Raw genomic sequence first — 27657 nt, forward strand, 5'->3', positions numbered from 1 at the left:
AGTGACAAAATCCCGTCCTGGCAGAAAACAGGAGAGACTGAGATTGGGATCAACTATGTGATGGCCTCTCCTTATGGCTGCAGAGGGAGAGACTTATGGCTGCAGCGGTGCGTGTGCGCTGCCGAGAGGGGTCTCTCCCGGATATTCCCTTTTCCCGGCAGTAAGCAAACACGCGGCTAAGAGGGCACGGAGCGCTGACAGTTGGAATTGGGAGCTGTCAGATGCTCGTGTCGGGATAGGAGAGAGCTCGTCAGCTGCGGCAGTCACAGCGGTGGCATTTCCTGCCGGTGCTCGGCTCCGGAGCCGCTGACACACACCGCCGCCCCTCACCTTGCCCCGCGGCCGCGGTGGGCGAGCGCCACTCCGGTTGCGGCAGCGACCGCGGCGGGGCTGCCGCGCCGCACCGGCGGCGAGGGGCGGGGGGACCCCGCCGGGCGCGCTGCCCCGCCGCCGCAGCGCCGCCCGCTCCCGCACGCTCCCGCCGCACGTGAGCGGGGCCGCCGGCGCGGAAAGTGTGTCACTGGGTGAGGGGGGCGGCCGGGGGCGGGGCGGGGCGGCCGCCGGGGCGGGGCGGGGCAGGGGCGGGGCGGGGCGGGCGGCGGTGCCGCACTCGCTCTGCGCGGCTCCCCGAGAGCGCTTTTGTTGTAAAGGGGAGGGCGCCGCGGCGGGGACGCGCACCCGCTGCTCTGACAGGAGACAGCGCGGTCGCCTCCCTCCCTCGCTCCCTGCCTGCCTCCGCCGGCTGCATGTAGGGCTGCGGCGGGGACGCGGAGCTGGGAAGACAAGGACCGAGCGGAGCCGCGCCGCGCCGACCGGAGCCGAGCCGGGCCCGGCGGAACCCAGCGCGGCGCCGCCCGTGCCCCTGCGGGAGGAGGTCGCCATGGAAGTCAGTGCGGGTAAGCGAGGTCGGCCGCTGCGGGGGGCAGCAGTGCGGAACGGTCCCGCGGGGCCGGGCGGGCGCGGGCGTGCGGGCGGGGGTCGGCCGGGGCGCGGCGGGGCGGGGGGAGCGCGGCGGGCGGCGGCGCTGCCCGGCCCCGGCCCCGCTGGTGGCCGGGACGGCCCCGCGCCGCCTCACATGGACCCGCCGGGCGAGCCATGTGCGCGCTGTGTTTACGTTCCGCGCGGCGCGCCCGCTCATTGGCCGCGCGGGGCGGTGACGCGCGCATTGCATAATACCGGCGGGGCGGCGGCGCGGGGCGGCGGGCGGCGCGGACACGTGAGGCGCGCGGGCGGCCGCTGTTTTGGTGACCTACATTCGGGGCGGCGGCGGCGGCGGGGGCGCGCCGGGGACACGTGGGGCCGCGCCGCAGCTGCGGCGCCGGGCGGCCCCGCCCCCGCGGCTCCCGCGGCTCCGCCCCCGCCGCGGCGGAGCGCGGGGTGGGGGGCCCGGGCGGGCGGCCGGCGGCGCGGCGCGCTGCGGGGGAGCGCGCGGGGTCGCGGGGGGACACGCGGTGCGGCCGTGTGCGGCGGCGGCGGCACGCGGCCCGTCCCGGTGCGCGGGGGCGGTGTTGTGTAACGGGGAGGGGGCGGCCCGGGGGCAGCGCAGGGCGGGCCCGGCTCTTCCAGCCCCGGCGCCGCGTGACCGCGGCAGGGAAAAGCCGCAGCCCCGGTGCGGTGGAATGGGGTGAGGCGGGAGGGCGGCCGCGGGCACGGCGACCGCGCTCCCCGCTCCCTGCTCCCTTCCCGCTTCGTTAGCCGGGGAGGTCGGCGGTGTCGGGGGTGCTGGCCGTGGAGCCCCTGCTGCCGCAGCGTCCCTGGGGCCGCTTGGATCGCCCGGCCAGCTCGCCGCCTGCTTTGTGCCCCTGAGGCGTTACCGCTTCCCAGATCTGTGTTAATGGAATGCCAGCACGTTGCGGTGCCCCCCGCCCCATCCCTGAAGTGAGTCCCGCCAGGTGGAGCCCAAAGGGTCCTTGTCACCCGGCCGGCGGTGCCGCCGCAGCAGCAGTAGCGCGGCTCCGCGTAGCCCGAAGGGCTCATTTCACCACCCTCCGGCAGGTGGGTTCCCGGAGAAAATCCCTGGCAGTTCCCAGAACCGGGGCTGCCTCCTCCGTCGAGCACCCCGGTACCCCGTTCCTGCGGAGTGCCGGCACCCGTGTGCACGCGTACGTGCTCCGTGTCTGTGCTCTTTGTTCTGAGATGTCACCCTGTGCTCTGTGCGAGTCAACTTTCGACTGCTGACCAAACAAAAACAGGGTTCACAAGGAAGTGTAATTTCTAAAATAACAAAAAGTACGAGAAATTGCGACTGTGACGCTGGCAAGACTGCCAAGCTCTCTAGGGTTCCAGAGCAGCCCAGCTATCTGGAGCTCCTCCAGCTCTAAGGGGAAGAGGGGTGAAACTCCCCCACGGGCACACACTTTCTGTGCTCCTCTGTGACATTGGCCTTACCCTTGAGGGAAAAGAGCGTCTCTTTTACGAGCAGGGTTTAAAGATAATGGGGCACGGTGGCAGTGTGGAGAAACGTGGAGTTCCCTGCAGGGGCTGTGCTTGCGTGTCCCCATCTGCCCCTTGCCGATAAGGATGGCGCCGGCTGAGAAGCCCGGTGCCTCCCTTGGACCAGGTGAGCAGTGAGCTTTGACCTGGCACCTGGCAGAGGCGCGTGCGGCGCCGGGGGATGGCACAGACCTTTGTCAAACAGGTGGTGGCTTAGCCCAGCACGGGTGGCTGATGATGCCTTGTTTCCCATGCCTTGGCTGAACTCATGACCCCCTTTGCCAATCCTCCTTTCTCTGAAAACCTGATCTGGAATGCGTGCTATGCTGTGTGGAGGATTTCTTAAAAAAAAAAAAAACAAAAATCTGTGCAGGACCAACCCCTGTGGCAGGGTCCAGGGACACTGGGAACGTGAGCAGCAATCTGTGTGTCCTGCACGTGTCACATGGCCCCTTAGTCTGACTTCTGCTCCCAGGCAGTTCTGCCAGGAGTTCCTGGGCCGTGTGCTGTTTAGGGAACCCTCCTGACAAGGGTTTCCTTGGTAGAAAAAAATGAAATGAAGAAGTGGGCCAGTTTTGTTGCTGCAGAGATGCTAAGAGGACAGTTATGTTTAATAAAAGTATTGAATTTTTTTAAGTCAGAATTGTTCCCTGCAAGCAGTGGTGTTTCCAGGGTTGTATAATATCACTGCTTTTATCTGTGAGGAGAGTATGGCTGATGTAAGATGCTACAGCCTCTGCCTGCCATGCTAGTTCAGTTGATCAAGGACTCTGTACAAACACCAGTGCTTTTTTCCTTCAAAGGAAGGCAGTGCATGGCCCTTTTAAAGTTTTTAATTCTTACTGGTTTGTGGAGTTCCTTGCTGCAATGTCCTGAATCATCAGTGAAGAGAGTCTACTGAGCAATAGAGGCATAAAATGTAGAACATACTGAGTGTAACTTATTTAAACAGTGTCATGGCTATGGCTTTTGAAATTCTTGAGTGAAACACCAAATGTTTTTATATTGACTTTTGAAATGCTGAGTCTTGGAGACAAACTCATATGAAGTGCAAACAATTTCTCTTGCTTACAAGCAAGAAGAAGGAGCCTGTGAAAAGCTAGAACTGCTCCCAGGTCTGCCTGAGGACAAAAAGCTGTTTCATATGAGGGATTCTCAAGTGTGTCAGATTGCAAGACGCAGCAGGACAGAGGCTGTTTGCAAATAGCAGACTGGCAATTGGAGTTTAGCTGCTGCTAGAAAGGCTACAAAGCCTTGCAGTCGGACAAATGTCATTCAGTAGGCTAACCAGACTGCAGTGCTATTTCCTTCCCTTGCCCCCTTCCCTTCTGCATTGTGAGCACCTCCCAGCCCTTCGTTTCTGTGCCTCTGGCGTGTAGCCTGCATGAAGTCTTTCTCTCTGCCCTATTTCTGTCCCTAACCTAGCTTGTTTGCATTCTGGCTCCACAGCGCTGTAAGATCCTGTCTTTGCTCTGGCTCCAGATGAGCTCTGCTCAGAGGGTGGCCAGGAAAACCCCCTCTGGGTCACTCCATGCTCTGTCCCTGCTGCCCCATCCTTCCAGCACCATGGCTTGTTGCTCTGTCTTATGGTTATGCCATTTCATCTCGGCCTGGACCAGAGGAGGCTGATAAGATGGGAGAAGGGGATGAGGCAGACTGGGAGGTCAGCTGTAGAAAACAAATGGAGACAAACAAGCTTGAGGGAGAGAGGGAGGGAAAGGAGTGCTCCCAGGAGCATGTAATGGCTGATCTGGTGGTGCTGGGTCACGGCGTGGCTCACATGGCAGCGGTGCATGTCTGCTGGTTATGTCACTACGTGCTGCCTTTTTTTTCTTGCCTTAGGGGGTGTGATAGCTTACATCAGCTCTTCGAGCTCGGCATCTAGCCCAGCCTCATGTCACAGCGAGAGCTCAGACAGCGGTTTCCAGTCGTCCTCTTCGCCTGTACCATCTCCTCCGAACAGCTCCTCCTCGGAGAGCGGATGCAATGGCCGGAGCAGTGAAGGCTCTGACGGGGCGCCGAAGAGCGATCGGCTGGAGGAGGCTATTAAAACAAACCAGTCGAGTGTTGCTGGCTTGACAAAAGGCCATAATGGAGTCACAAGTATGTTTGGTGCCAGTCCCTGACAACACCATTTTCTCCTTATGTATTAAAACCTTGTGTGTTACAGCCAGGTCTTCTTTGGGTTGTGTTGTAGGCGCATAGAAAAGTCTCCATTTTTATCTTTTGGCATGATATGTCTGGTAATACATATAGTATTGCCGTGCAAATGCTAATACAATGGGGGTCCCATTGCTGACAACTTCAAACAGTCCATAAATACAGTCCAGCTTTACTTTAAATTTTCATTACTGAAAGCTGATCTTAGCAAAGTCAAACAGTTGGTAAAAAGAAGTGATGAAGTAAAGATGTTGTAATCAGAAATTGCTTTCAAGAGTATTTATGGTACTGTCTTGGAAATCTAGTTTCTCTGTTCTTTCATATTCTGTCCCCTGCTCCTTCATCTTCCCTCCCCACACCAGCCGTGAGGAACAAAATGAATTACCCAAGCATAATGATTTTATGTGGGTAGCTGTGGGTAGAGCAGTTATCTTTTGGATTCCAAGTCATAATTCTGTGGATGTGAAAAATAAAATACTTGTAAACTGGAAATAAAGAATGGCCTTTTAAAGTACGTATAACAATCTATCTCCACGTATTTACTTCACGCTTCTTTTGGTAATCAGGAAAGATCAGTGGTAGAGAAGTATATTCAGTTTTGGAAGGGCAGGATTCAAAATATGTACTGGAATGAGTGATTCAGCAAACAGCTGAAATTTAGTCTTTTGAAGGCTGAATTCTTTTATTGGCAGAATTGTTTTATAATTTTGGATTCTTCTGAAGCTAGAATAAGTGTCTGATAGTTCTGCCTCAGATAGGGTTTTTTGTTGGTTTATTGTTTGTTTTTCTTTTTTTTATTTTTTAAGTGTTCCTACCTTAAGTTCTTAGTAAGAACCCTACTTAAAATTTCTTTAGTAAATAAGTTTTTGAGGTTCCTGAAATTAAACCTGTTGTAATTCTTTGAATAGATAACTTCTTTAGCTCAGTACTATGTTTAAAAAAAAAGAAAAAGTTGTGGTTTGGTTCTTTTTCTTTTTGAAAACCTTAAAAAATGTTTTAGTTCCTCTTTACAAATGAAACCCAAATGTCAAATAAGTTACTTTTCTGGTAGAATATGTTTCTGTGGGAGTATTTCCAGCTGTCTCTGTTGGATTAAGGTAACTTTGTGGTTACTGAACTTGTTGGTAAAATTCCCATTGGCTTCAGTGAAACCAATGTTAGACCAGCACTTAGAACTTGCAAAAAAAATTTATTGACAAGCTAAAATAAAATAGGTGGGGAAAAACTTAAAAAACCTAAACCATGAGCATTTTTACATGATTGAGAAGGTATTTTCAAGTTTAAGTGTGCAAGCCGTTCTGGATATGCACTCAAATGAGTGGTCTCTACATACGTAGATATGACTGAGTTACCAGTCCTAAATTGTTATCAGATAGGTACAGTGTATGGCCAGTGTTGAATACATTATAAAGTGTCTTTTAGTATTTCTGTTTTTTAAGAAGTGTTTGTTCTCTGTTGGAGAAACTGTAGCCTTTCATAGGCTTTCTTGTCCTGATGGAAAAAACAGATTGAGCCTTAACTTTGGTGGCCTAGTTAACTGAATGGTCCTTTTAAAAGTGCTTAAATGTAAGCAGACTTTCTTTTTCTGCTGCTGAGTGCAGTGCTACTCTGACAGAACAGTGAATGTGTGCTTTCTCCCTGTTCGTGCGAGTGCTTCGTGTTTGTCCTCTTTTCCCCCCACCTTTGCACTGGTAACTTCTGAACCGTTCATGGGGTTTGTACATTCATGTTGTCTGTTCTTCTGCTGTGTTTTTTCATGTGTTGAACTGACCTGACATATTTTGATTTAAGTCCAGGTTTTAAAAGCTGGAAACATGGTCCTGCAGTTGTCACTGGTTTCTATATCCTTGACTTTTTTGTTTGATTCTAGAATTTAATGGCATGGTTCTTCTTTGCAAAGTCTGTGGAGATGTCGCTTCAGGATTTCATTATGGTGTTCATGCCTGTGAGGGCTGCAAGGTGAGCTATATTTCTGCTCACCTTTCTGCTGGTGAAATGCTCAAGTTCTCCCCATAGGGGAAAAAGGGGTGATGCCGCCAAAACAAATTTGGTATAGTTCTCCATTAAAAATGAGAAATTTCAGAAGCTGTAGGGAACAGGCAAACCATTTAGGAATACACAGCATTTTCCAAACTCTGCAGTACTTTCTGTTCCCACCCCTTGTCCAATCCTGCCTGACTTGGAGCACACCGCAGAGAACGGGAGCTGGAAGCAGAGGTGGTAAGGTCCATGTCACGCAAGACATGTGCATGTTAATTGCATTAAGAGATAGTGGGTGTGAGTTGTCACTTGGGCTGGGACACAGAACAAAACAGCTTTGGAAAAGCAATTCTTTATACCACAGGGAAAGCCAGAACTAGATAGGTATTTTCTTAGTCTCTAACATTGCAAATGTTCTGTGAAGGAGCTTATTAGCAGTAAGTGGTTGTTTGAAAAAATTACCTTTGAAGGATGGTTTTCTTACCAAACTGCAGAGATGGAAGTCAAAATAAGTTATTTTGATTCCCATCTTTGCACTTGATGTCATAGATGCTTGAGAGCATGTCTTAGGAACTGTTGATACAGTGATAGAGGTAATATTGGAGATCTGCTCTTAGATGCTGACTATGCAGGGAACAACTTAGCATCTTCTGTAATTAGTTCACATTACATATAGATCACACACAAAGGGGAAGTAAGTCATGAGGAGTACCAAGTTCTTTAAAATCTATTGGGGCTGATGTCTTTGGAGCTGCTGATGTGATGCAATGAGGTTTACTGTGCTTGCAGAGAGATGAATCTTGGTGGAAGGATTTAACATGTGCTGTAATGATAGTTGTGGGGTTTTTTTGCTTGTTTACAGGGTTTTTTCAGAAGAAGCATTCAGCAGAATATCCAATATAAGAAATGCTTGAAGAATAACAGCTGTTCTATAATGAGAATGAATAGGAACAGATGCCAGCAGTGTCGTTTCAAAAAATGCCTGTCTGTTGGGATGTCAAGAGATGGTACGTTCCTGTACTGAGAAGGGATCCTCTGAGAGGGAATCTGCTGTCCACCTCAAAACCAATTGTTGAGGGTCTTAATGGCAGACAATGCAGCCAAGCCCGATTGTCAGAGAGAGGTTCCCTGTCTGAGAGCATTTAGTTCAGCTTGCCTTCTTGCTCCATGAGTGTTGTGGGCTCATAAAGTGATACTGTGGGCAGCTGCAGAGCTGCCCTCCCGTCTGTGGAGCTGTTGCAGTGGGATGTGCTGCAGTGGCCTGCTAGGGGGATGGTTGTAACAAGTGTCTTGATTTTGGTTTAATGTTAAGACTTATGGCTGTATCCTACCTGAATCTGAAAATTTTTCTTTTTTTTTGTCTTTGTTTTTTCTATTTTCTTTTGTTACTCTTGCTTTTTCAATGAAAGAGAATTCTGCCCAACCTGATAGCTTTAGAGTAGTCACCGTAGAGTCTAAAGAGTTAGCTTTGTGTGCTTAGGATGAGCATGTATCTGCTCCTTTTTTGTTTCTTTCTTTCTTTTCTTAGAGGGAGAGGAAAGGCAAGGAGGAAATGGTGATATTGGTCTGTGTCTCTGACCACCTTGCTTACTGTCCACTCCTTGAGCCATTTTAATAAATAATGCTGAAAGTGTAGTTCATTTGCCTGCTACAGCTTACTGCCACAACCAGAACTCTTCCTTCTGTTTCACTTTTAAATTTTCTCTGGGTGTTTATTTCACAAGAACTAGGAATCTCGAGCTGTTAATAATTTAATGGGTGGAGTGTTAGAACTTATTTTAAATAATTGTTCCGAGTTCTTGTCATGCATAGGAGTTATTTCATCCCCTAGGCGCTTGTTTGTGCAGAAGGTTGCACCTGCTTTAATGAAAGAGACTTAGTTACATTAATGATGGACTGCTGCATAATTACATCAGTCGAAACTGGTTATAAGCCCTTGTGCGGCTGCTGTTGGACAGGGTGGTGGAGGCAGTTGTAGATTCCCTAGGACAGGGTCAAAAGTGCTGCAGCCACAATGATGCCCATCCCCTTGCCAGCAGAAAATGTCCTTGTCAAGGCAAAGTTACAAGAAAATTTGCCAAGGTAAGCTTCATTTAGCATTGATTCTTTTGTTTGGGTAAGTTACGTAATTGGTATGTGAGGATCTGTCTTGTTAGGACTTTTATGCAAAGATGATATGAACTCTGTTTACATTCAGCTAATTGTCAGCTCATGAAGTTGTGCTGATTTAATAGGTCCAATCTTAAAGCCTGACATTTCTTCAGTTAACACAGCTGTGTGTATAATGCATAGCCAGGTTTGAGACAAAAGGGGAAAAGGCATTACAGACTGTGTGCCTTAGAGCTGCCTTCTCCCTAAACAATGGCCTACATTTGTATTCATGCCAGTCTTATGCCCCAGAAGCTCCTTGACTTCACTGGTAATACCCCTGCTGTAGTATTGGTGAGAGCAGTTAAATTCTTGTTTTAAAAGGCAGGATTTTTTTTTTTGGGGTGTGTATTCTGTGTGTGCATGCTAACATTTTCAGGACTGACTTTTTTTTCTTTTTTTCCCCCCTCTTTCCACTACTGTCCATTTCTCCACCTTGGTAGCTGTTCGATTTGGCCGTATTCCCAAACGTGAAAAACAGAGGATGTTGATTGAAATGCAGAGTGCCATGAAAACCATGATGAACAGTCAGTTCAGTGGTCACTTGCCCAACGAAGCATTGACAGAACATCAAGATCAAGCACCTCAAGAAGATCTTTCCTCCAAGCCCAAACAAGAGCGAGAAACCATCAAAAGCCCTTCTCCCCCTCCTAGTGCTGACATGGCTAAGGAGGAGGTGATTGGTATGGTCACTAGGGCCCACAAAGACACTTTCATGTACAACCAAGAACAGTCCCAAAACCCAGCAGAGATGATGCAGCCCCAGAGCGGGGAGAGAGTGTCAAAGAACACCGAGCAGTACATCTTGAGCAGCGAGCACTGTGTTGGTGGCCTCGGTGGCCCTCAGTACCCTGAAAGAGAGCAGCACTTTGGTGGACAGTACAAAGGGAGAAGCACAATGCATTATCCAAGCGGGCACCCTGTGTGCTTCCCAAACAGCCACTGCATGAACTTCACCAGTGGTTACACTCAGCGAATGTATGAGAGGATCCCAGAAGATGGCTTTTCTCCAAACAAGAATACCACTTACTCTTGCAGCACTGGAGGAAGAATGCATCTGGTATATTGATATCAATTGTTTGATTTGACTTAGTTATTGGTGGGTGTGATCCAACTGTGCCTCAGTAGTCAGTAAAGTTGCACACAATTGGCACAACTGCTGAATCTTTAAAGGGTGACACAAGTTTGATAGTGCAAACTTGTGATGAAGGACAAATGTCTCAAGATGTGAAGGATTGAAATCATACAAGTAATGGGGTTTCTTGGCTTGGTTTTTAGCTAACAAAGCAAAACAACATCAAAGACTATTGGCTGAAAGAAAAGTCATGGGTTTATGTAACTTGACTTTAAAATGAAAAGAGGAGTTTATAAATTTCCCTTTTCACTCAGTCCTTTTGCAGACTTTACTTTGAAATAATCTATACAGTCATGTGTACTGTATTTTCTTAAAGGATTTCAAGAGCAAATTTCTGGGGTCAAACCCCAGGGCTAGGATTTTAAGCGAGTCTACAGGCCTTACTATGGGCTCTAAAATCTCTGTTGCAGGGTAGGCTGCTTTTTTGGTGATGGGGATTTTTTTATTTGTTTTGTTTTAATGAGGCTTACAGGCTGTGCATCCTTTTGACTGTAGAACATGTTCAAATCTGAGCAGAGGCAGGAGGAAGATGCACAGTTAAACCATTAGAAAGAAGTTCAGGGTCTTCTCTATAGTACTTGTACAAGTGAGGCTCCAGACACACTTCTGGGAGCCTTAGATGACTTTGCTAGAGCGTTTTCTCACTGAATTCCTAACAAGGGTGCTTCTTGGATTTTTGCATATGGTTGTTGGTTTGGTTTGGTTGAGGTTTTTTTTTTGCCTTTGCTTAACAGGTCCCTCTCATTTGCTTTGCACCTGCTGTTTCTCTGCCATTCAGGCAACCATTTCTGTAAGCCCCTTAAAATAGATTGTCCTTCTCTTTATCACTGGAGCCTGGGATGGGAGAACATAACATCCTCGTTCTCATCCTGTGCTCCTGGTGTGAAGTGTGAGCCCCTGACCTTTCTGAAATACTTGAGCTGCCGCTGTTTTTCTGCCTCCTACTTTGTGAAGATCCTTCACATGTTCTTGAAGACCCCCAAAGGTCTCCACAGTAAAGGTGTTTATTTTGATGCTGCATTTCCATGGGGGCTTTTTTGGTTTTTTGGGCTTTTTCTTTAAAAAAAAAAGTTCTTTTTGTCTACTGCATATATAGACTATGCCATCCCTATCAGGGTCTGACCTTAATTGCAGACTCCAGGCACTACAACATGGCAAGTAATAATTCCTAGCCTTTTCTTCCTTGCAGGGAAAGTATGTGGTGATACAGCAGCATTCTTGGCACTCCTAAGAAGCAGAGGTTAGAACCTGTCAGTATGGGCAGGCAGGGAGTGGTGCTGCCTTGAAGAGATCAGTTTGACCTGTGCATGGCAGCTGCAGGCAGGAGTTAATCAGTGATGAGGAGGCAGAACCAAATCCAGCAGAGCACTGTAGCTCCCCCTCCCTGCCCAACATCCGTGATATGAATGAGGGTTTTGCACAAGAACTCAGCGAGTTCAGAATCTGACCAAAATGAGTCAGCAGCAATAAGGGCAAGTAATTAGGCTTTGAACTAGTATGGAGGCAGATGTTCAGGGTTTTGGTCGTTTTTACTCAATACCCCTGTAACCAGAAAAGCAGAACAGGTCATTCCTGAAGAGGTTCCTCTGAAGAGAACTGGTGACTGTACAAGCTGACAACTGCTTCCATGGGAGGCTTGTCGGAGTTCAGGGAGTGTCTGGATGGCAATCTTAGGCATATGATTTAGTTTCAGGTGGTTCTGCAAGGAGCACAGAGTTGGACTCGGTCCTTAGGGGTCTCTTCTAATCTGAGATACTCTGGTTCTTGGGCAGAGGTCTATCAAGAGACCACAGACTGGGTTTGGAAGTGGTAGTTTCCTCTTGGGACTGAGTGCCTGTGGGTAAGGGTGTGCTGTTGTACAATGACAAGTTAAGGTGATTTTTCTGTCCATTGCAGAGCAGGGTACTGAACCAGAGATACCTTATTTTCGGAAAGTGCTGTATTTATAACAATACCTATGTGAACCATTGCAATATCACAGGCAGATCAGTGGTTGGCATCTGCTGTCCTTCTGGTTGTGTGCCTAGACCTTTTCTTTTGTCAAAATATTATAGTCTTGTAGTCCTAGGACCTCCCACACAAAGAATTACTAGGCAATTACCATATTCAAGATGCCCTGCAAAAACAGCACAGCTCTGAGGAATTGGTAATCTATTTCACTGTTTTCTCTTTGTTTTGCTGACATTATGTGGGATTGCATATACCATTTAGTATACATGTGAGGAATACTCAAAAGGAATTTTTGTCCTTGATGATGACAGGTGAAATGAATATTAAAAGATTTAAGCTTCATTAAAAGATGTAAATTTTAGAAGCTAGAACTGAAAATATCGCAGAGCTTTTGGTTGGCTCTTGCAGAGGGAATTTATTGGCAGTCAGCCCTGACTGATACATCTGATCTCCGTGTAATGGATTCAGACTTTCCTACAAAAAAAAATTGCTGTACGTTTGTATAAAAGAAAGAGCATTATGTCATCTTGTGACTGAGAAATACTGGAATACCAGTTCCTTGGTGTTATCCTTCAGTGATACAAGTAAAAGCAAACTTGCAGAAGAGGGTTATCCTTGTAATGAGGGTGTAAACCTGTGACTCAGGAAACCAAGGCTTGCTTTCTTGCTCTGGTGTTGACATCTTTATCACCTTGACTGAAGCACTTCTGTTGCCTGCAAAACAAGAAAGATAGGAGAATGAACGTTACAGTGACTGTGAGATTGCAACTGATTGATTGTGAAATTGCAATTTACTGTGAAGTTACAGGGATAATACAAGTAAAGACAAATTCAGATGTCAGACCCAGATCAGTTGAGATCAGGGAAGAATAGCATTACCTTGGTTCTGTCAGGTCTTTCGCAGTACATGGTGTTATAGGTTCCAGATTTATAAACAGATTTCTAACAATCCCATGGATTTTCTTGTTTGTTTTAAAGCAAGGGGAAGAAATCCAGTTTCTTTGGTAATTGACTGAGGAATACTGATCTCTTTTTTCTCTGTGTCATTATTGCAAAGATTTGTTGAATAGTAAGCATGTTTCTCTTAGGTATTTGTCAGTATTTGGAATTATACATTTAAAAGTTGTTTTCTGTCTGTGTTTTGTAAACATCAGGTGTGCCCAATGAGTAAGACTCCCCATGTGGACCCAAACAAGTCTGGCCATGAAATCTGGGAAGAGTTTTCCCTGAGTTTTACTCCTGCAGTGAAGGAAGTGGTGGAGTTCGCTAAGCGCATCCCAGGTTTCCGAGATCTCTCCCAGCATGACCAGGTCAATCTTCTGAAGGCTGGGACCTTTGAGGTGAGACCAGTGTGTATATATTGCAAACCTGACAAGCTGTGCATCAGTTTGACCCTGTACAAACAGAACCAAATGGAACTGGGTATATCAGGCAAAAACAGCTTGTTCATGGATGCTCTGAGTGTTCTCTGAGGTGATGGTGTCCAAGGGATCTGTTTGGTCAGACCTTGGTGACCTGTCCCTTTTCCAATGAGCTCAAAACTGCTCAGCTCTTCTACCCTTCTCTGGGCATTAATAAATGCATAACTAGGGGTTTCTAGCTACTGCTTACTGTGGGGAGCTGTACTGCAGCTGGAAGGGTGGATAGGTTAGAAAGCTGTCTAATGACTTACAGATTTTGTCGAGAAATGTGTTTGCATGTCCTTCCTTGTGCCACTCTGCTTCCTGCAAAAGCCAGAGTATCCAATCCTGACCAGTTGCCACTTAGGTGGCAACTTGGAAGTGTCTGAAGCTTTCATGTCCAGTGCAGTAACAATGGTAAATACTTATACTGCTGCAGCTCTGTAGATACTATGTGCCAGCTGCAGCCTGACTTACTCTAGACTAATCCCACTAGGTCCTCGTGGTTAATTGCATCCACTTGTGGTCATGACGTATATGTGAATTAGTGGTATTAATTTGGAAATGATACCACAGAGCTTGGTGCTGTTTTATAATTAGTGACCTTCACTAGATGACCTTCACATCATGTTTTAGTTGCCCTTCCAGACCCTTGTGTCTATTGGAGACCGTACACATTTCATAAATATTCAAATGTGAAATTTGAGTAGAGAGGACACATTTCATAAATATTCAAATGTGAAATTTGAATAGAGAGGGTTAGAGGAGCCAAAGTCCCAAGTATTTGATGTTACTGTGCTTTTCTGGGAAGTGTAGCATTGGTGATGCCTTTGCTCTTGTTTACATGATTTATTCTTTCAAAGAGAGATGCTGGATTTTATATTTACCTGAAATGAAGACGTTTCTTGTGTGATATGTTGGGTCTTTGCATATATACAGCCCAGTCCTCAAATGGATAATTGTTGGGTTGGAAGGTACAAGTTAATACAGGAAGACTTGTTGCCTGGAGCCTATTAGTTTTCTTGTTTCCTTCATTTTGCTGTCATGTATATTTTTCTGTTATACTTATTCTTGACCTTTTAGTATTCATCTCTAACTCCTGTAGTGAAAGGGCTGTATTTTTGCTTCTTCACTACTTTCACCTTTCACAAAAATGTTGGTTTCTTCCTCTGCAAAGGAGGAGGAGGGTGAAAAATTTGCCTTGAACTTCCCTATAATGTAAAGGCAAACCTTCATGTTTTGCAAGTAAAACATTTTGTCTTGGCCTTGCTTCACCTGAAGCTTTTCTCAGGCCTCACTCGTATGCTTTTTTGCTGGTTAAAAACACTGCTGATAAGGAGGTTTCTATATCCAGGGGAATTAGTAATAATGTGTGGCCTCATGCTTGTCACTGTTCACTTATTTATAAGAAACATTAATGATTCCTGTTAGTGAGCTACAACTTGTCATTAAAGGCCTATGTGGCATCTTAGCAACAGGAAAAAAAAAAGGTAGGGCTGCAGAACATTAGAAAAAAATCCACAACAGGATTAATGAAATCATTGCAATAGAGGCAAAAGCATCTTGAAAGCCTGGTGCATCCAAGGTCATTTCTGTCTTCTGGCTAACTGAACCAAGATATTCCAATGTCTGCATGTTAATAGAAGAACCTGAGTGAAAGTGCTGCCTCCAAGTCTGGTGTGGCTGGTTTGGCACTATGCTTCTTAGCAGTTCATGTTCGAGGAGTGCCTGTTCCTGTGAGGGTAAGAGGACACATGGAGACACTGTTGGTGCAGAATCTGCACAGCTCTATATATATATTCACACACACGCAAGCTAAAAAGGTCTCTTAGAACTGGGAGTACTGGGGAGCTCAGAGTATTGTGGTGGCATTTGCATAGCTTCTTCTGAGAGCCAGCTCAGAAACAGCAGTGAGCCTAAAATAAGGAACTCAACTGGTTTTGAGTGGGCCCTCCTCCACCTCCCCTCCAAATGTAGTTGATGGTAGAGCTAATAAGGTCCTTGGATCCCTTTGAGTAGTGACTCAGATTTGACTACAGCTGCTAGGGACATGATCAAGCAACCTCCCAGAGTGGAGGTTTTTATGTGCTTGTGTTGCTATGGTCAGGTGTTAGGATTGATCAGGTGTGTCCTTAGCACACACAAGTGTGAGCCTGGTTTGAAGTGAAGTGGGATGAATCAGTCCTGTGCTATGCCACAATCCAAACTGTTCTTCCTTGTTTAGAATGGTGGCATTGAAATAGGTGAAGTCTTTGCCTTAGAATAAATCAGCACAACTTTTATGGGCTTCAGTTTTGAATACCAGCACTAATCCTGGTTGCTCATTATTTAAAGATGTTTCTAAAGCCCAATTCTATAGGGAGAATACTTTTTTGAACTGAAAGGTTGCTGGATACCTGGTGGGTCTGTGCTAATGCACAAATTCAGCTTTGTCTGCCTGCCCTTTGCCTGTTTTTGTTGTATTCTGATGGCTTCTGTGTCTGGGTTTCTACACTCTGTAGTTAATGTCATCAAAGGACACATAGCTTAGCTGACAAAAGTGAATAGCACATAGTGCTCCTGTGTCCATCAAGGTTGCTGCACGTTGTTTGCCTTGTTAAATTTAGGAGCAGGTCATGTAATGTACATGAACAGTGTTTGAATTCTCAAACATTTTCATTTGTTTTGAACTCTCCTTTCTTTAAGCTTGTCAAAGGCACTAGTCTTTGAAAACCTGGTTCTCCTCTCACCTGTAGTAAACATTTGAATTAGTGCAGTTAATAGGGTAAATGAGAAGAGACAACTGTCACACCAAGAGATTACAGTGAGTCTGAAGTTTTAACCAATGCCAGTTAGTTCATTTTCTTCAAATAAGAAAGCTGCTCTGTGCAACTTAAACCTTGAAAATGTAAGTAAGGTTGTTGAACATGAACAAATGAAACTTTACAAGCCATTCCAGGGGGAAACATTTCACAGTACAACTGAGAAACCACAAAAGAAATTTCAGCCCAAAGGGGTAAGTTTAGCACACCTCAACTGCTCCAGCCCAGGTGCTTGTACCAAAGGGGTATTCCCAGTTGCTGCAGACCAGGTGCCATCTCAAGCTGTGCTTCCCCAGCCTCTTAAAAGCTCTACATGTGGCTCCTTTCTAGCAGAGCTCATTAACATTCCTGTGGGTACAGTGATGTGGCATGGTACTTTTCCAAAGAATGCCTAGGGGGCCCGATCATCAGGTGGTGTAAATCAGCATTGTTTCCATAGAGCTGCTCCACTTTATGCCAAGTGAGAATCTGGTTCAGTACCTTCATTTTGCTCATCACGAGTGTGGCCAAGAAAACATTTCTTTTAATGCTCGGTATGCCTTTGGCTGTTGTGTGGCTTAAGCAAGTTGTCCTACTGGCATATTTATGAATGACATGGTCTGTGTGGCTCAGGCTGTTTGAGGCTTAAATTTTAATTTTCTTGCCTTTCATATGCTGTAGCCCCTCCCCTGCATCCACTCCCTAATTTTGTCACTTGTTTGTTTCTCTCAGATTATGGGGCCAGAGCTTGCACTGTGTTTTGCAGCTCAATAGCATGCTGACAGTTTCAGTATAGAATGGTTAATAAGACACTTTGATGTTAGAAAGTTTAATTTTTTCTTAGGCTTTTCTAAAAATGCAACCACATTTATCTGGTTTTGTTGTTCTTTTTTTCTTCCTTTTTCTTTCTCCAGGTTTTAATGGTACGATTTGCATCTTTGTTTGATGCAAAGGAACGTACTGTCACCTTCCTGAGTGGCAAGAAGTACAGTGTGGATGACTTGCATTCAATGGGAGCTGGTGATCTGCTCAATTCAATGTTTGAATTTAGTGAGAAACTGAATGCCCTGCAACTTAGTGATGAGGAAATGAGTTTGTTTACAGCGGTTGTCCTGGTATCTGCTGGTAAGGAGAGAAAGTTAACTTGCACCTTTGCCAAAAATAGAATGTGGCTCTCTATTAAAAGTTTTCTGTGAAATGTATACCCTCTTATTTTATGTCTAAGTGCAGTTGAGTAGGTTTTAAGGTACTAGCAGCCTGTAATGTACTTTTTAACATATCTAGTCTTTCTAATACTGACTTTAAAAAAAAAGGTGACTGTGAGCTTATGTTTTCCTACTGCTTTCTATGTAATGCAAAAACAAATATCTGCTCTATGGCCATTTAGATGCTATTTGTTTGGCTCCTCTAAGTTTCACAGGGCAGCATCACTGAAATTACTCCTGACTTGCACAGCATAAGTCTTTGGATAAGGTGGTATTTTTGCTTCCAAGCATTGTAATTAAGTCTATTGCGTATTTTACTTAAGTCTAAATCCAACAGTTTGATCTCTACCTATGTCAGCAAGAAAGCCCTATGATCTGCATGGTGACTTCTTTCCACTAAAGCCTGCCAGTCCACTGACATCTTCACCGGCCTCCTATCTTGTTTCAGTCCCTGGATAGACAGAATGCCCTGGCCCAGATTCAAAGAAGGATTAAGCACCTACTTCTGTAGTATTATCTCAAGCCTCAAATTAGGCACATTACCTCTGCATATAATGCCTGGAATGCAAGATGCAGAATCCCTGCTTGCTGGGTGAGAAGCTCTCCTAGGGGTAGGTAGCAGGAGTGATCGCAACACCCACTTAGAGAATGAGCCAGCAGCTGGGGAGCACTGAACTCCTTGAATAAGGGCAGCCTTTCACATGAGCAACTTAGACCCATCTGTTATCAAGGAGGGGCACTGTAGGCACGTGAGGCCTCTGTAACAAGGTAGGACAGTTCGCTCTGACAGCTTTGTGCATGGCTGAACTGAAATGTCACAGCACAGGACGGGGCAGCTGTTGCCTCCTCAGGTTGTAAGCCATGATAATGAACAGAGGGTGGCACAGAGTTAGCAAACTTCAAGAGCCAGAACAAATGGCAGTGTGAGGGAAGCATGCCACTATGATCTGAAGGAAGCATGGAATCTGTTAATGAAAATGTTCAGGTAGCAGAGAGAAACCAGAGGTCTTAGTTGCCTTTCCAGACTCTGGAAATTCTTAACAAGAACTGCAGGCAGCCTTTAACATAAGGACTGGCAACCAGGTCTCTTTTCTTCTTGTTCAAACTAACTAGGCTTACAGCCATTCTTCTTGCTTGCTCAGCTCCTGGTTCCTAGAATATCTCAGTCTCTGTCCCACCTGTTTTTAGTCTAAGTGGGTGTATCTGTTCCGTTAAATGTGCTTCTAGCACAGTGCCATCTCCCCAGCCTTTAATGCACCGTGCTGATTGCCAGCTCCCAGCAGGGATTAGCTTAGGGATGGCATGTAACACGTACAGCATGCAGTTTCAGCCATGCAGCAGGACAAAAAGAGAAAGTGTTTGGTATTCGGGCTTCTTGCAGTTGCTGAGGATCTTTCAGATCATATTTTTTATATTATTTCTGCCTATCTTAGCTACCTCATGATCTGATCTGCAGTCTGATCACAGCCTTCCTGGACAGCTTCACAAAATGTTACAGGGTTTTAAAAAGTACAGCTTTATTAGCCAATGTTGGGTCTGTATTCCAGACAAAAAGCTAACCCTGATGATCACTGTGAGTTCAGAAGTTTTCAGAGTAACTTTACTCTGTTAGATGAGACTGGATTGAAATGCTGCAGTTTGTACAAGTGAGTAAACGAGCAGGCTTCATAAGCTCAGATACTGAAGAACAGAAGTATCTGCCTCAGCAGAGTTCCTGGGGAAGATGCTTACAGTGAGAGGGGTTGCCAGGAAGAGAAGGTGCCTGTAGAACCAAAGTATTGTGGGCATGTGTTGATTAAACAGATCTTGAAAGACGGATCCCTGCATCCCACTCTTTGAGGAGCAGTGTGATCAAAAAAGTAATTTGCTGTTGGGGAGGTGGCATTTTGTTAGAGATGAAGAGTTGAAGAACAGGATCAGAGAGAATGACATGGGGATGGAGGCAAAGGTAAAAATGCTATAAATGCAAGAAGAAATGAGAGTGGAAGAAAAAGGCCATTATGACTTCTTCATCTCAGAATGAAGGTTATTCAAGAGAAGACTGAAAGGGAGATAGTAGGATTCATATCAGTTCCAATAGCACAAAGGAGTGTGACTATTGAATGCTGATTAGGTGATCCACAATATAAAGTACCATGCTGCACTAATTAAAGATATTTTTAAAGACTTTTAGTTGATTAAAACTAAGAAAAAACCAAAACTCACCAATGGAAAAAGAAGTTAGGTCTCTAAATACTGCTAGTTGGGAGAATGCTTGTCAGATACATCCCCACTGGGTGAATAACCACTCTAAGGAGTAATACTGAGAATGTACAGAAGAAGCAGGGGTAGTAGCAAGGACTGTGTGTAACCCTGTACATCCTCTCCTTCCCATGTCATATGGCAGAAAAAGAAAAAGCAGGATCACACTCAGATGGTGCTGAGGAATTATCTTGGTACTGTTCCAGAATTAAAAGAATGCTTTACCTGTGGCTTCAGTTAGCTGGATGTGTTGGAGGTGGAGAAGAGGTAGGATGGTGGATCATGGCCACTGGAGGAGGAAAAAGCAAGGCGGAAGCAAAGCTGAAAGAATGTGGTTTGTGCAGGTCTAGAGACCAGATAATCCCTTAACTAAGGGTCTTGCTTTGTGGTAGAAGAATATGAAGTACACACCCTCTGTTATTCTCCCTTACTGGCATAATACTAACAAAATCTTCTGCTGGCTGCTGGGAGCAACTGGAAGTAGACTGAGAGGGGGAAAAAGACTTGGCCTAATTGAAGCAAGAAGGATACAGTAACTCGGCCAAGGCAGCCGGGAGAGGCTGGGCTGCGCTCTTCCACCTTCAGAGGCAAGGCTGTACAGAGCTCACTGTACAGAGCTCTTGCGAAACTCTGTTGGGCATGTTCTGTGCAAATGTCATTGTACCTGCTTGGAATAGAGCAAAGCTTTTGCAGAGCAGGGGGCAAGCAGGAGAAATCCTTTAATAAATAAAGGCAGAGAGATATCTCCTCACTCATGTTCTCTTGGACAGCAGCTGTCAAACCTATTGGACAGTCTTTTCAGAGAAGTGGAATGTGTGCTAATAAAAATTGTTTCAAAGTAATCAGAGCTTGTAATTGTAGAAGATTCTGGAACAGTCTTCCTAAAGGAACAAAACATATGTAACAGCTTCAAGATACATCCTTACTTGGATTATGTAATAACTTTTCCTATAGCAATAGGAAACTGCACTGAGTAGTCCAGGAGGGACTTCCTAGACTGTTCACCTGAGCAATCTGATGGGAGTGATACTGACAGCATAAGGAAGGGTTTCCCACACTGTACAATCTGACTCAGTGTTACTCCAAAAAGCTGTTGTCATTCTATGTCCTAGTTCTGCAAAGTGCTTAAGTACATGTACACATCAAAGCACATTTCTGTTTGTGCCAGTCACTCAGCTATGTATGTGCCCTACTGGATTTACATAGTGTTTAAGAAAAGAAGCTACAGCTTGGAAAAAAAAGCTACTGTGCATGGGTATGAGGCGAGATGTTTTACTTAAAAATTCATCCTTTCAAGCTGCTTGCTTAGATTCCACCTAATGATACCAGATGTGTTCAACTTAAATGCACCTCTCTTGAAAGCAATGCTTCAGGTGTGATAGGAGTGCAGTATGTGAGAACGTAATATATGTCTTGATGTTGACGTTCTTCTTCTCCTCAGCTGGGGATTTCTGGGTGCATCATGTTTTATTTCTTAAGTGCTTCAGAACTCGCTTGGAAATAGTACCCAGTCATATGAATGGTTGTACTCCCCTTGCCCCTGAGAATCCCATTGTGCAGATAACAACTGTGGCTTGTCCAGAGAGGGATTTCCTCCTCAAACATTCAGTTTAAGTTTAGGCTTCTATAGCTAGCCTTAAGAAATGTTGGAAATTTTTACTTTTATGTGCCCTGTCTTTCTCCTTGGGTTGAGAGTTGTGATTCAGCAACATATTTAAACATTTGCTTCAATCTGTCCTTCTCTGGAAGCATGGGTTAGGGATCACTGAAATAGTGATTCAGTGCTGCCAGTTTGGCATGAACTTAGTACTTTGAAAAGTTAATGCTAAATAACCTTTGAAAGACTTTCGGTGTGTGATTTAAAACTTCTGGCATAAGTATCTGATTTTTCTTGTGCTTGTTAATTTAGTAAGGGATTCTTGCCCTGGTTTTATGTTGTAGACTACATCTGTTCAGTCAATATTTTTTTTTGCCCCCTACCCTCCTGTTTTTTAATTTCTCTCTCTCCCTCTCACCCTGCCCTTTTGTTTAGATCGCTCCGGAATAGAAAATGTCAATTCTGTGGAGGCACTTCAGGAAACACTAATCCGTGCATTAAGGACCTTAATTATGAAAAATCACCCAAACGAAGCCTCTATTTTCACAAAACTTCTTTTGAAATTACCTGACTTGCGTTCCTTAAACAACATGCACTCTGAAGAACTGTTGGCCTTTAAAGTTCACCCATAGGCCTTTAGGTCTCATTTGTACTTGGACTTGCCTCATGTTAAACAGTTTTGTGCTAAAATATGTATTTATACAGTTGTACCACTTGTTGGAGAGAGTTCACAGACTGTGAACAGTCGATAGCTGTCCCATAACCATGCAATAAAGCTTTGGCAGGTGCTTTCAGCTGATGGCGGCGCAGCCTTTGGAATCCTCCACGGCATCCAGGCCCAGCTGTGCCCACTCCTGCAGAAGAGGCTGTGATGAGCTCAAGTAAAATGGACTCTTCTTTCATTTAGGAAAAAGAACCACCACTGCCCTCTCATGTAAACTGAATGCAAAGTAGCTGCGTATGTGCTTATGGAGCATGGAATGGGGTGGGAACAATCCTGTGCTAATAGGAAAATGGAAGAGCTGATTTAATTGGTCTTTCACTTATCTAATAGATGTATGTCTGTGTCTCTTGATAACTCACTCATGGTTTCACTGTTGTTATTCCATTAAACCCAATGGAATGGTTTCAGCCTGCACCAACTCTTCACTGAGCGTGTGTTCATGCCATGTGTATATAATATAAATAGTTAAGTAGTGAGTGTTTATGGCTATATAAAGTACAGAGTTGTGTGTATATATGTGTATGTATATAAATAGTTCTATACATAAAGTATACATATAATTTCTTCACAATATTTTAAACTGTGAAGGAATTTAAACTTAAAACAGAAGGTGATCTATGGAAAGAACCAAATAGATGCACTTTGCATATTGCTGAACTAATTATCTGAGCATTTTTTAGAAAACATCAAATTTGCATTAATATGCTGTGTTTGTTAATTAAAAAAAAAAAAAAACAAAAAACAAAAAAAACCAACCAAGAGTGGCACTAAAGAGGCAGAGTCAAATTCAACTTCCAAAAGGGTTTTGTAGAGAATCTCAAGTAGAGATGGTGGGTTGTGGCACTAATGAGATTGATTGTCCATTGCCACTGAGGTTCTTATGTTCTGATAAAGGTTAAATAAGCACCAGATGCTCTTCAAAAACTTCAGCACAGCCAGAAAGAATCTGTCAGATTAATAGCAATGTCTGTCAGAAGAAGAAAAAATGGGAAAAATGTATCCATGGCTGCATTTGGGTGTATGTGTGTTCTGTGACTGTTTATTTCTTGCAATACATCATTTTGCTGCTTCATTGCTAAATGAGAATTGAAATGTGAGATTCCCCACGTCTTTTCTCCATCTGGGCTTTGTGGTTCCCATGCCTGTTCTTCTGGAGCTCTCCATTGGTGTGTGTGCATGTGAGCGTGTGTGATGTGCAGAGAAGGTGCATTAGATGGTCTGGACTTTTTTTTTTTCTAAAAAAACACCACAAAAACCAACCAAACAAATGGGACTTTTTTTGTTGTTTATGCCAGTAGCACATTACAGAGCAGATCCACAAGGTGTAAGATTCTGCTGCTTTTCCATCTAGGAAAGCAGCTCTCTATGGGTTTTTTTCCATTTGTAGCAGGACCTGGCACCAGAAAAGAGAGATTAAAAGAAGTCAAAGCAGTTGTGTTAATTAGTTACGTTTATGTTTTACTAATGTGGGAAGAAGATGCTCCATCACATTTGTTCAGTTAACTTGCCTTAGAGGTAGCCCTCAGGGTCTCCAGTGTTTGGTGAAGCTACTCTTCCAGGGGAGTCTGTTCCTGGTAGTCAGGGCCAGGACCCAGGAGGCCTCCAGCCTGCAGAGCTCCTGCCCGCACCACGGTGGGTTGAGAGGAGCCCTCCTGCCTGTGATGGAGCTGCAGCAGAAGCAGACCTGTGCCTGTTGCTCAGCATCAGGATCTGGGATGGGAAGAGGAAGGGCTTGCACCCTGCCGTGCTCCCCTCGCCTTTGGGCTGGGGTTTCCACCTCAGACAGGAGGCTGAGAGCAGGCAGGGCAAGTGCTTGATAAGAGGTGTGGAAAATTCAGCTGTAGCCTTGGCTAAGGAGCAGAAGAGCCCACCCTTTCCCCAGGCAGGGCTGCCCTGCTTCAAGCTGCTTTAACCACTGGGTAATGACCCTTTCGTACATACAGTTTTACTACCCAAATGTTCTATCAGGGCATATTGTCCTAATTTCTGTTAACAGTTTGCATCCTACCAGTATTATTAGTTTGAGAGCTTCACTGAATTATGCATCGAACCATTCAGACTTTAGAGAGGACACAGTCACACGGTTTTTATTGTTTAGTTGCTGCAATGACTTCTTTGTAGACCCCATTTCAGACACGGAAAGTACAGTTAGCCCTTGGTTGTTTTGGGAGGGAAGAAGGCTTCTTACAGAGATTGCCACCCTACAGCTTTGTTTTGTTGTGTTTTGTTTAATTTTTTTTTTCTTCTTAAAACTGTATTATTAAGCCTTTAGGAATGTATAACCAGGACTGAGTAATTACTGCTTATGAATTTTTTTTAGTTAGATTGACCATGTATGCCTATAGATAGATATTCTAACTTGTGCAATTTAGTTCGAAATAATCTTCCTGTACATAATGGAAAAACTCACATAACAGAAAAAAAAAAAAAGCCCCAAACAGATTGACTGAACAAAAAGCTGATTAAAGTATGGTTCAAAAAGGACCCATGTATTACAAACCCTAGTTGGACTCTTAGAAGAAAATCTGAACTCATTGTGTTAGCTGTGTATTGTGAGCTCTTCTTTTACTGTGTCACTGGTTATACACTTGTTAAATGCTGAGATAATAGACTTCATGCCAGGCATTTGAGTACTGTAGATTGGGTCATTGCTGAAAGATTAATGTACTGTATGACTTAAATGAAATTTTTATTCTTGATTTTATTCTTGATTTTGTTCTTGTTTTAAAAGATTAAATATGGGCATTATGTCAGCAAGCTAAACTTGTGTGTCCGTGTTCTTTGTATTTCTCTGTATGAAATCTGGCAGGGAGGGCAGCACGCTGGGATGAACAAAGCAGAAGAGATTCTCTTCTGGATGAGAACATCAGCTGCTGTAAGGTCACGGGGCTGTGCTGGGGCACAGCAGCAGGGAGAGCCAGCATCTCCCTCTGTCTGTGCCACTGCTCTTGTCTTCCCAGGTGTCTGGATGGGGTTTTCTGGTGCGCTCCATTTGCTACAGTGACAGGGCTTTTTTGGGTGTGTCATTAAAATAGTTATTTTAAACACTGGGTTAATGTGGAGAATATAACTTGTAACTGAGAAAAGGATAAAACACTAAAGAATAAAGCTGAAAATAAAAATACTGTTTAAGACAAGTCTTTGGGTTATAAGAAAGGTATAGAAGAAACAGAATAGGAGGGCAAAGATCTGTTATTTTTCCAGTTTCATTTCCTGTTTTAGAGTGTGCACTCTTCTAAGACATGAGAGAAGCTTCTCCAGAAAATGTTGTATCTACTGGTATTTTTAAAAAAAGGCACACAGCAAAAAAAGTTGAACAAATGATTACTGCCAGCATTGGAAAAAATAACAGCACAAAAATGCCTTTTTTTTTTTTCATGACACATTTTCTCTGGTGCCATGTTTGTACATGGCTTTTCTCATTCCCACAGAGTCTGTGAGCAGTGCAACCAGGCACAGAGGTTCCAGAGCCTGGGAGGTCCTTGGGAAGAGCTCTGCTCAGCTCTTGCTGCGCTGCTGTGAGTGGGCCACAAGTAATGCTTCCCTGTTTGGCTGCAAGAGCCTTAGCACAGCAAATGGCGGGGGCAGGAAAGGCATTTCCCAGCACAAACACGTTTCAGTTCCTCTTGCTCTCGCAACCTCCCAGTCTGGTAAGACGCTGTGGGGATGGGAGCAGGAACTCTCTGTGCTTGTTCGTGGGGAATTTGCTGGGCTCGGAGTCTGCAGTGCCGGCCTGCGTGTGAGTGTGCCCACAGCCGCCCGGCCTGTCCTCACTCCACCAGGAAATGGTGAATGTCACAAGGAAAACAGAGCTATGAGTGTTCTGTGTGAAAGTGTGAACTGATGGGGCTGTGGGCAGCCAGCTGCCTCCTGCTCTGGCTCAGGACCCAGGGGCTGTGCTGGGCGGCAGCAATCGGCATTTGCAGCTCAGCCGCTGAGCTCTTGGATTACAGAAACAATTCCTACAAGGAAGTAATTGGCACTTCCTCCTCTTTGATGAGTACAGCGAGCAGCTGCGAGAGCCTTCATCAGTGAATGCCGCCTTTTTTTTCCCCTTTTAATTTACTTTTTTTTATTTAAAGCTGAAGTTTGGAGTGGGGAGGGAGGAACATCCAGGTATGAGGAGAGCCTGGAGGCAGCCGCCTCTGGCAGCTGACTGAGCTGCAATGGGCTTGTTGAAAATGCTTGTTGAAAGCACTCTAGAGCCTGTGCTTGCTGGGCAGGAAAGTTGGTCAAGGACACAGATGCATCACCAGCAAGAGAGGAGCTGAAGGAGCTGAGCAGGTGTCTGTGGAGGCTGACAGGCTGCACACTTCTGGTTATTTGGAAAAAAACTTGCCCATTCACACCAAAAAAACTTTCCTCTGTGCAGACACTGCTCTGCCGCACCAAGTTCCTTCACAGAGCAGTTTCTACCTGCTGTAAACACACTCCTGGATTGTTTGTGAATGCACAGCTTGCACTGATATGGGGCTGAGCCGTTCTTTCTCCTGCTTGGCCAGAATTCCCACAGCCAGGTTTGCTCCCCTGCATTGCGCCCCAGGACTGCCTTTGCCTCTAGCTGGAAAGGAATCCTCAGGGGATAACTTGTAAAATTGCATTCTTAAAACTTGATGGGGGAGTTACCTTCTCAAAGGGCCTTTCTACCTGCCCCCCACCCACTCAGTTCAAGACGATTGTAACTCAAATTATTCCATGCAGCAGCATTGAGCACTACTTGTAAGATGGTACAAGGCAGAGGAAAGCAGCCACGTGTCAAAAACCCATCTGTCTCAGAAACTGCAGCTCAAAATGAAGTATGGCTTGAGAGGCCTGCTGCTGGATTGCTGCTGTACAACAGCTCTTCTCCATCATGGATGATGCTCCATAGGCCTCATGCAGGCAGCCCTGGATTAGCTGCAGTGGTAGTGCTGTATAAAATGAGGCTGCCACTAATGCCCTCTTGTATGCCACTTTGGCAGGTTCAGTTGCCAGCACACAGCTGAAGATTGTCTCTGACCTAGGCTGGACTCTGACTTGGTTCTTGCACAGTCCCAGAATATTGGGAGGATCTCAAGGAGAACCTCAAGTATCCTTTGGTCCCCTCCCCTCTGCTCATGCAGAAGCCTGAGGAAGCACATCCCGATAGCTGACTTCTCTTCTGGACAACACTTTGGATAGAGAAAACACATGGGTAAATGGTCAACCTAATGTGCACCTGGTTTCCCAGAGGCAGATGGCAAAAATGATTAAACAATTTAACAATGTTGCATTTCCACAGTGTCTAAACCAGCACCTCTCAGGCTGGCTTGTGGTGCAGAGCTCAGCCAATGCTGCATGAAGGATTTTTTCTTTTCCCCTTTTTATCCTTGCCCAATAGGAACCTCTCCTGCCTTGTCTCATGCTGCTTAACATGTCTGTGGCTTGGCAGCCCTGTTTCCTACTGTGCAGTGTGCCTTTGCCCTCTGTGTGCCCATGCACAGGCTCCCCCTTGTTGGGAGTTTGACACGGGGCCAAACTGACCCCCTGCACACACACCTGCAGGGGAACATCTGTCCTGTTAGTGCCTTTATGAGACTGAGCAAAACTGCCAGGTTAATGCATCACAAAATGAATGCTGGTTCTTACACTTCACAAAGAGAATTCAGTCATGTTTTCCATAATTTGTGGAATTCATGGAAAGCTGCCAGGAGGAAAATGTCTGGGGGGGGGGTCGGGGCGGGGAGATGGTTGATAGTCGTCCAAACATGAACCAGCAGTGTGCCCAGGTGGCCAAGAAGACCAATGGCATCCTGGCCTGTATCAGCAGTAATGTAGCCAGCAGGACCAGGGCAGTGATATCCCCCTGTGCTCAGCACTGGTGAGGCCACAACTCAAATCCTCTGTTCATTTTTGGGCCCCTCACTGCAAGAAAGACATTGTGGG

The 27657-nt window shown here is 45.5% G+C and overlaps 1 protein-coding gene across 2 annotated transcripts; it reads left to right on the plus strand.

Moving 5' to 3' along the window:
* The first annotated feature begins 577 nt into the window (after nucleotides 1-577).
* Nucleotides 578-24516, plus strand: NR1D2 (nuclear receptor subfamily 1 group D member 2). 2 transcript variants are annotated; one of them, XM_021538095.4, is made up of 8 exons: nucleotides 578-896; nucleotides 4276-4536; nucleotides 6464-6552; nucleotides 7436-7580; nucleotides 9165-9781; nucleotides 12961-13146; nucleotides 16901-17111; nucleotides 21465-24516. In XM_021538095.4, the coding sequence occupies exons 1-8, from the start codon at nucleotides 881-883 to the stop codon at nucleotides 21659-21661; spliced, it is 1722 nt and encodes a 573-aa protein (XP_021393770.1). In that variant the 5' UTR covers nucleotides 578-880; the 3' UTR covers nucleotides 21662-24516. The 2 variants fall into 2 exon arrangements, with proteins under 2 accessions (XP_021393770.1, XP_085425135.1); XM_085569009.1 differs by lacking the exon at nucleotides 578-896 and adding an exon at nucleotides 1076-1244.
* The last annotated feature ends 3141 nt before the right edge of the window (nucleotides 24517-27657 follow it).

Source organism: Lonchura striata, chromosome 2, assembly GCF_050655825.1.
Source record: "Lonchura striata isolate lonStrDom1 chromosome 2, ASM5065582v1, whole genome shotgun sequence".
Classification (NCBI taxonomy): Eukaryota; Metazoa; Chordata; class Aves; order Passeriformes; family Estrildidae; genus Lonchura; species Lonchura striata.

What these genes read in the sequence shown, in the direction of transcription:
- NR1D2 (XM_085569009.1), top strand. Translation starts at nt 1,076, where the DNA reads ATGGACCCGCCGGGCGAGCCATGTGCGCGCTGTGTTTACGTTCCGCGC. An exon ending in CGCGGGCGGCCGCTGTTTTG is followed by an intron (nt 1,245 to 4,275) that starts GTGACCTACATT and finishes TTCTTGCCTTAG; the next exon opens with GGGGTGTGATAGCTTACATC. An exon ending in AGGCCATAATGGAGTCACAA is followed by an intron (nt 4,537 to 6,463) that starts GTATGTTTGGTG and finishes GTTTGATTCTAG; the next exon opens with AATTTAATGGCATGGTTCTT.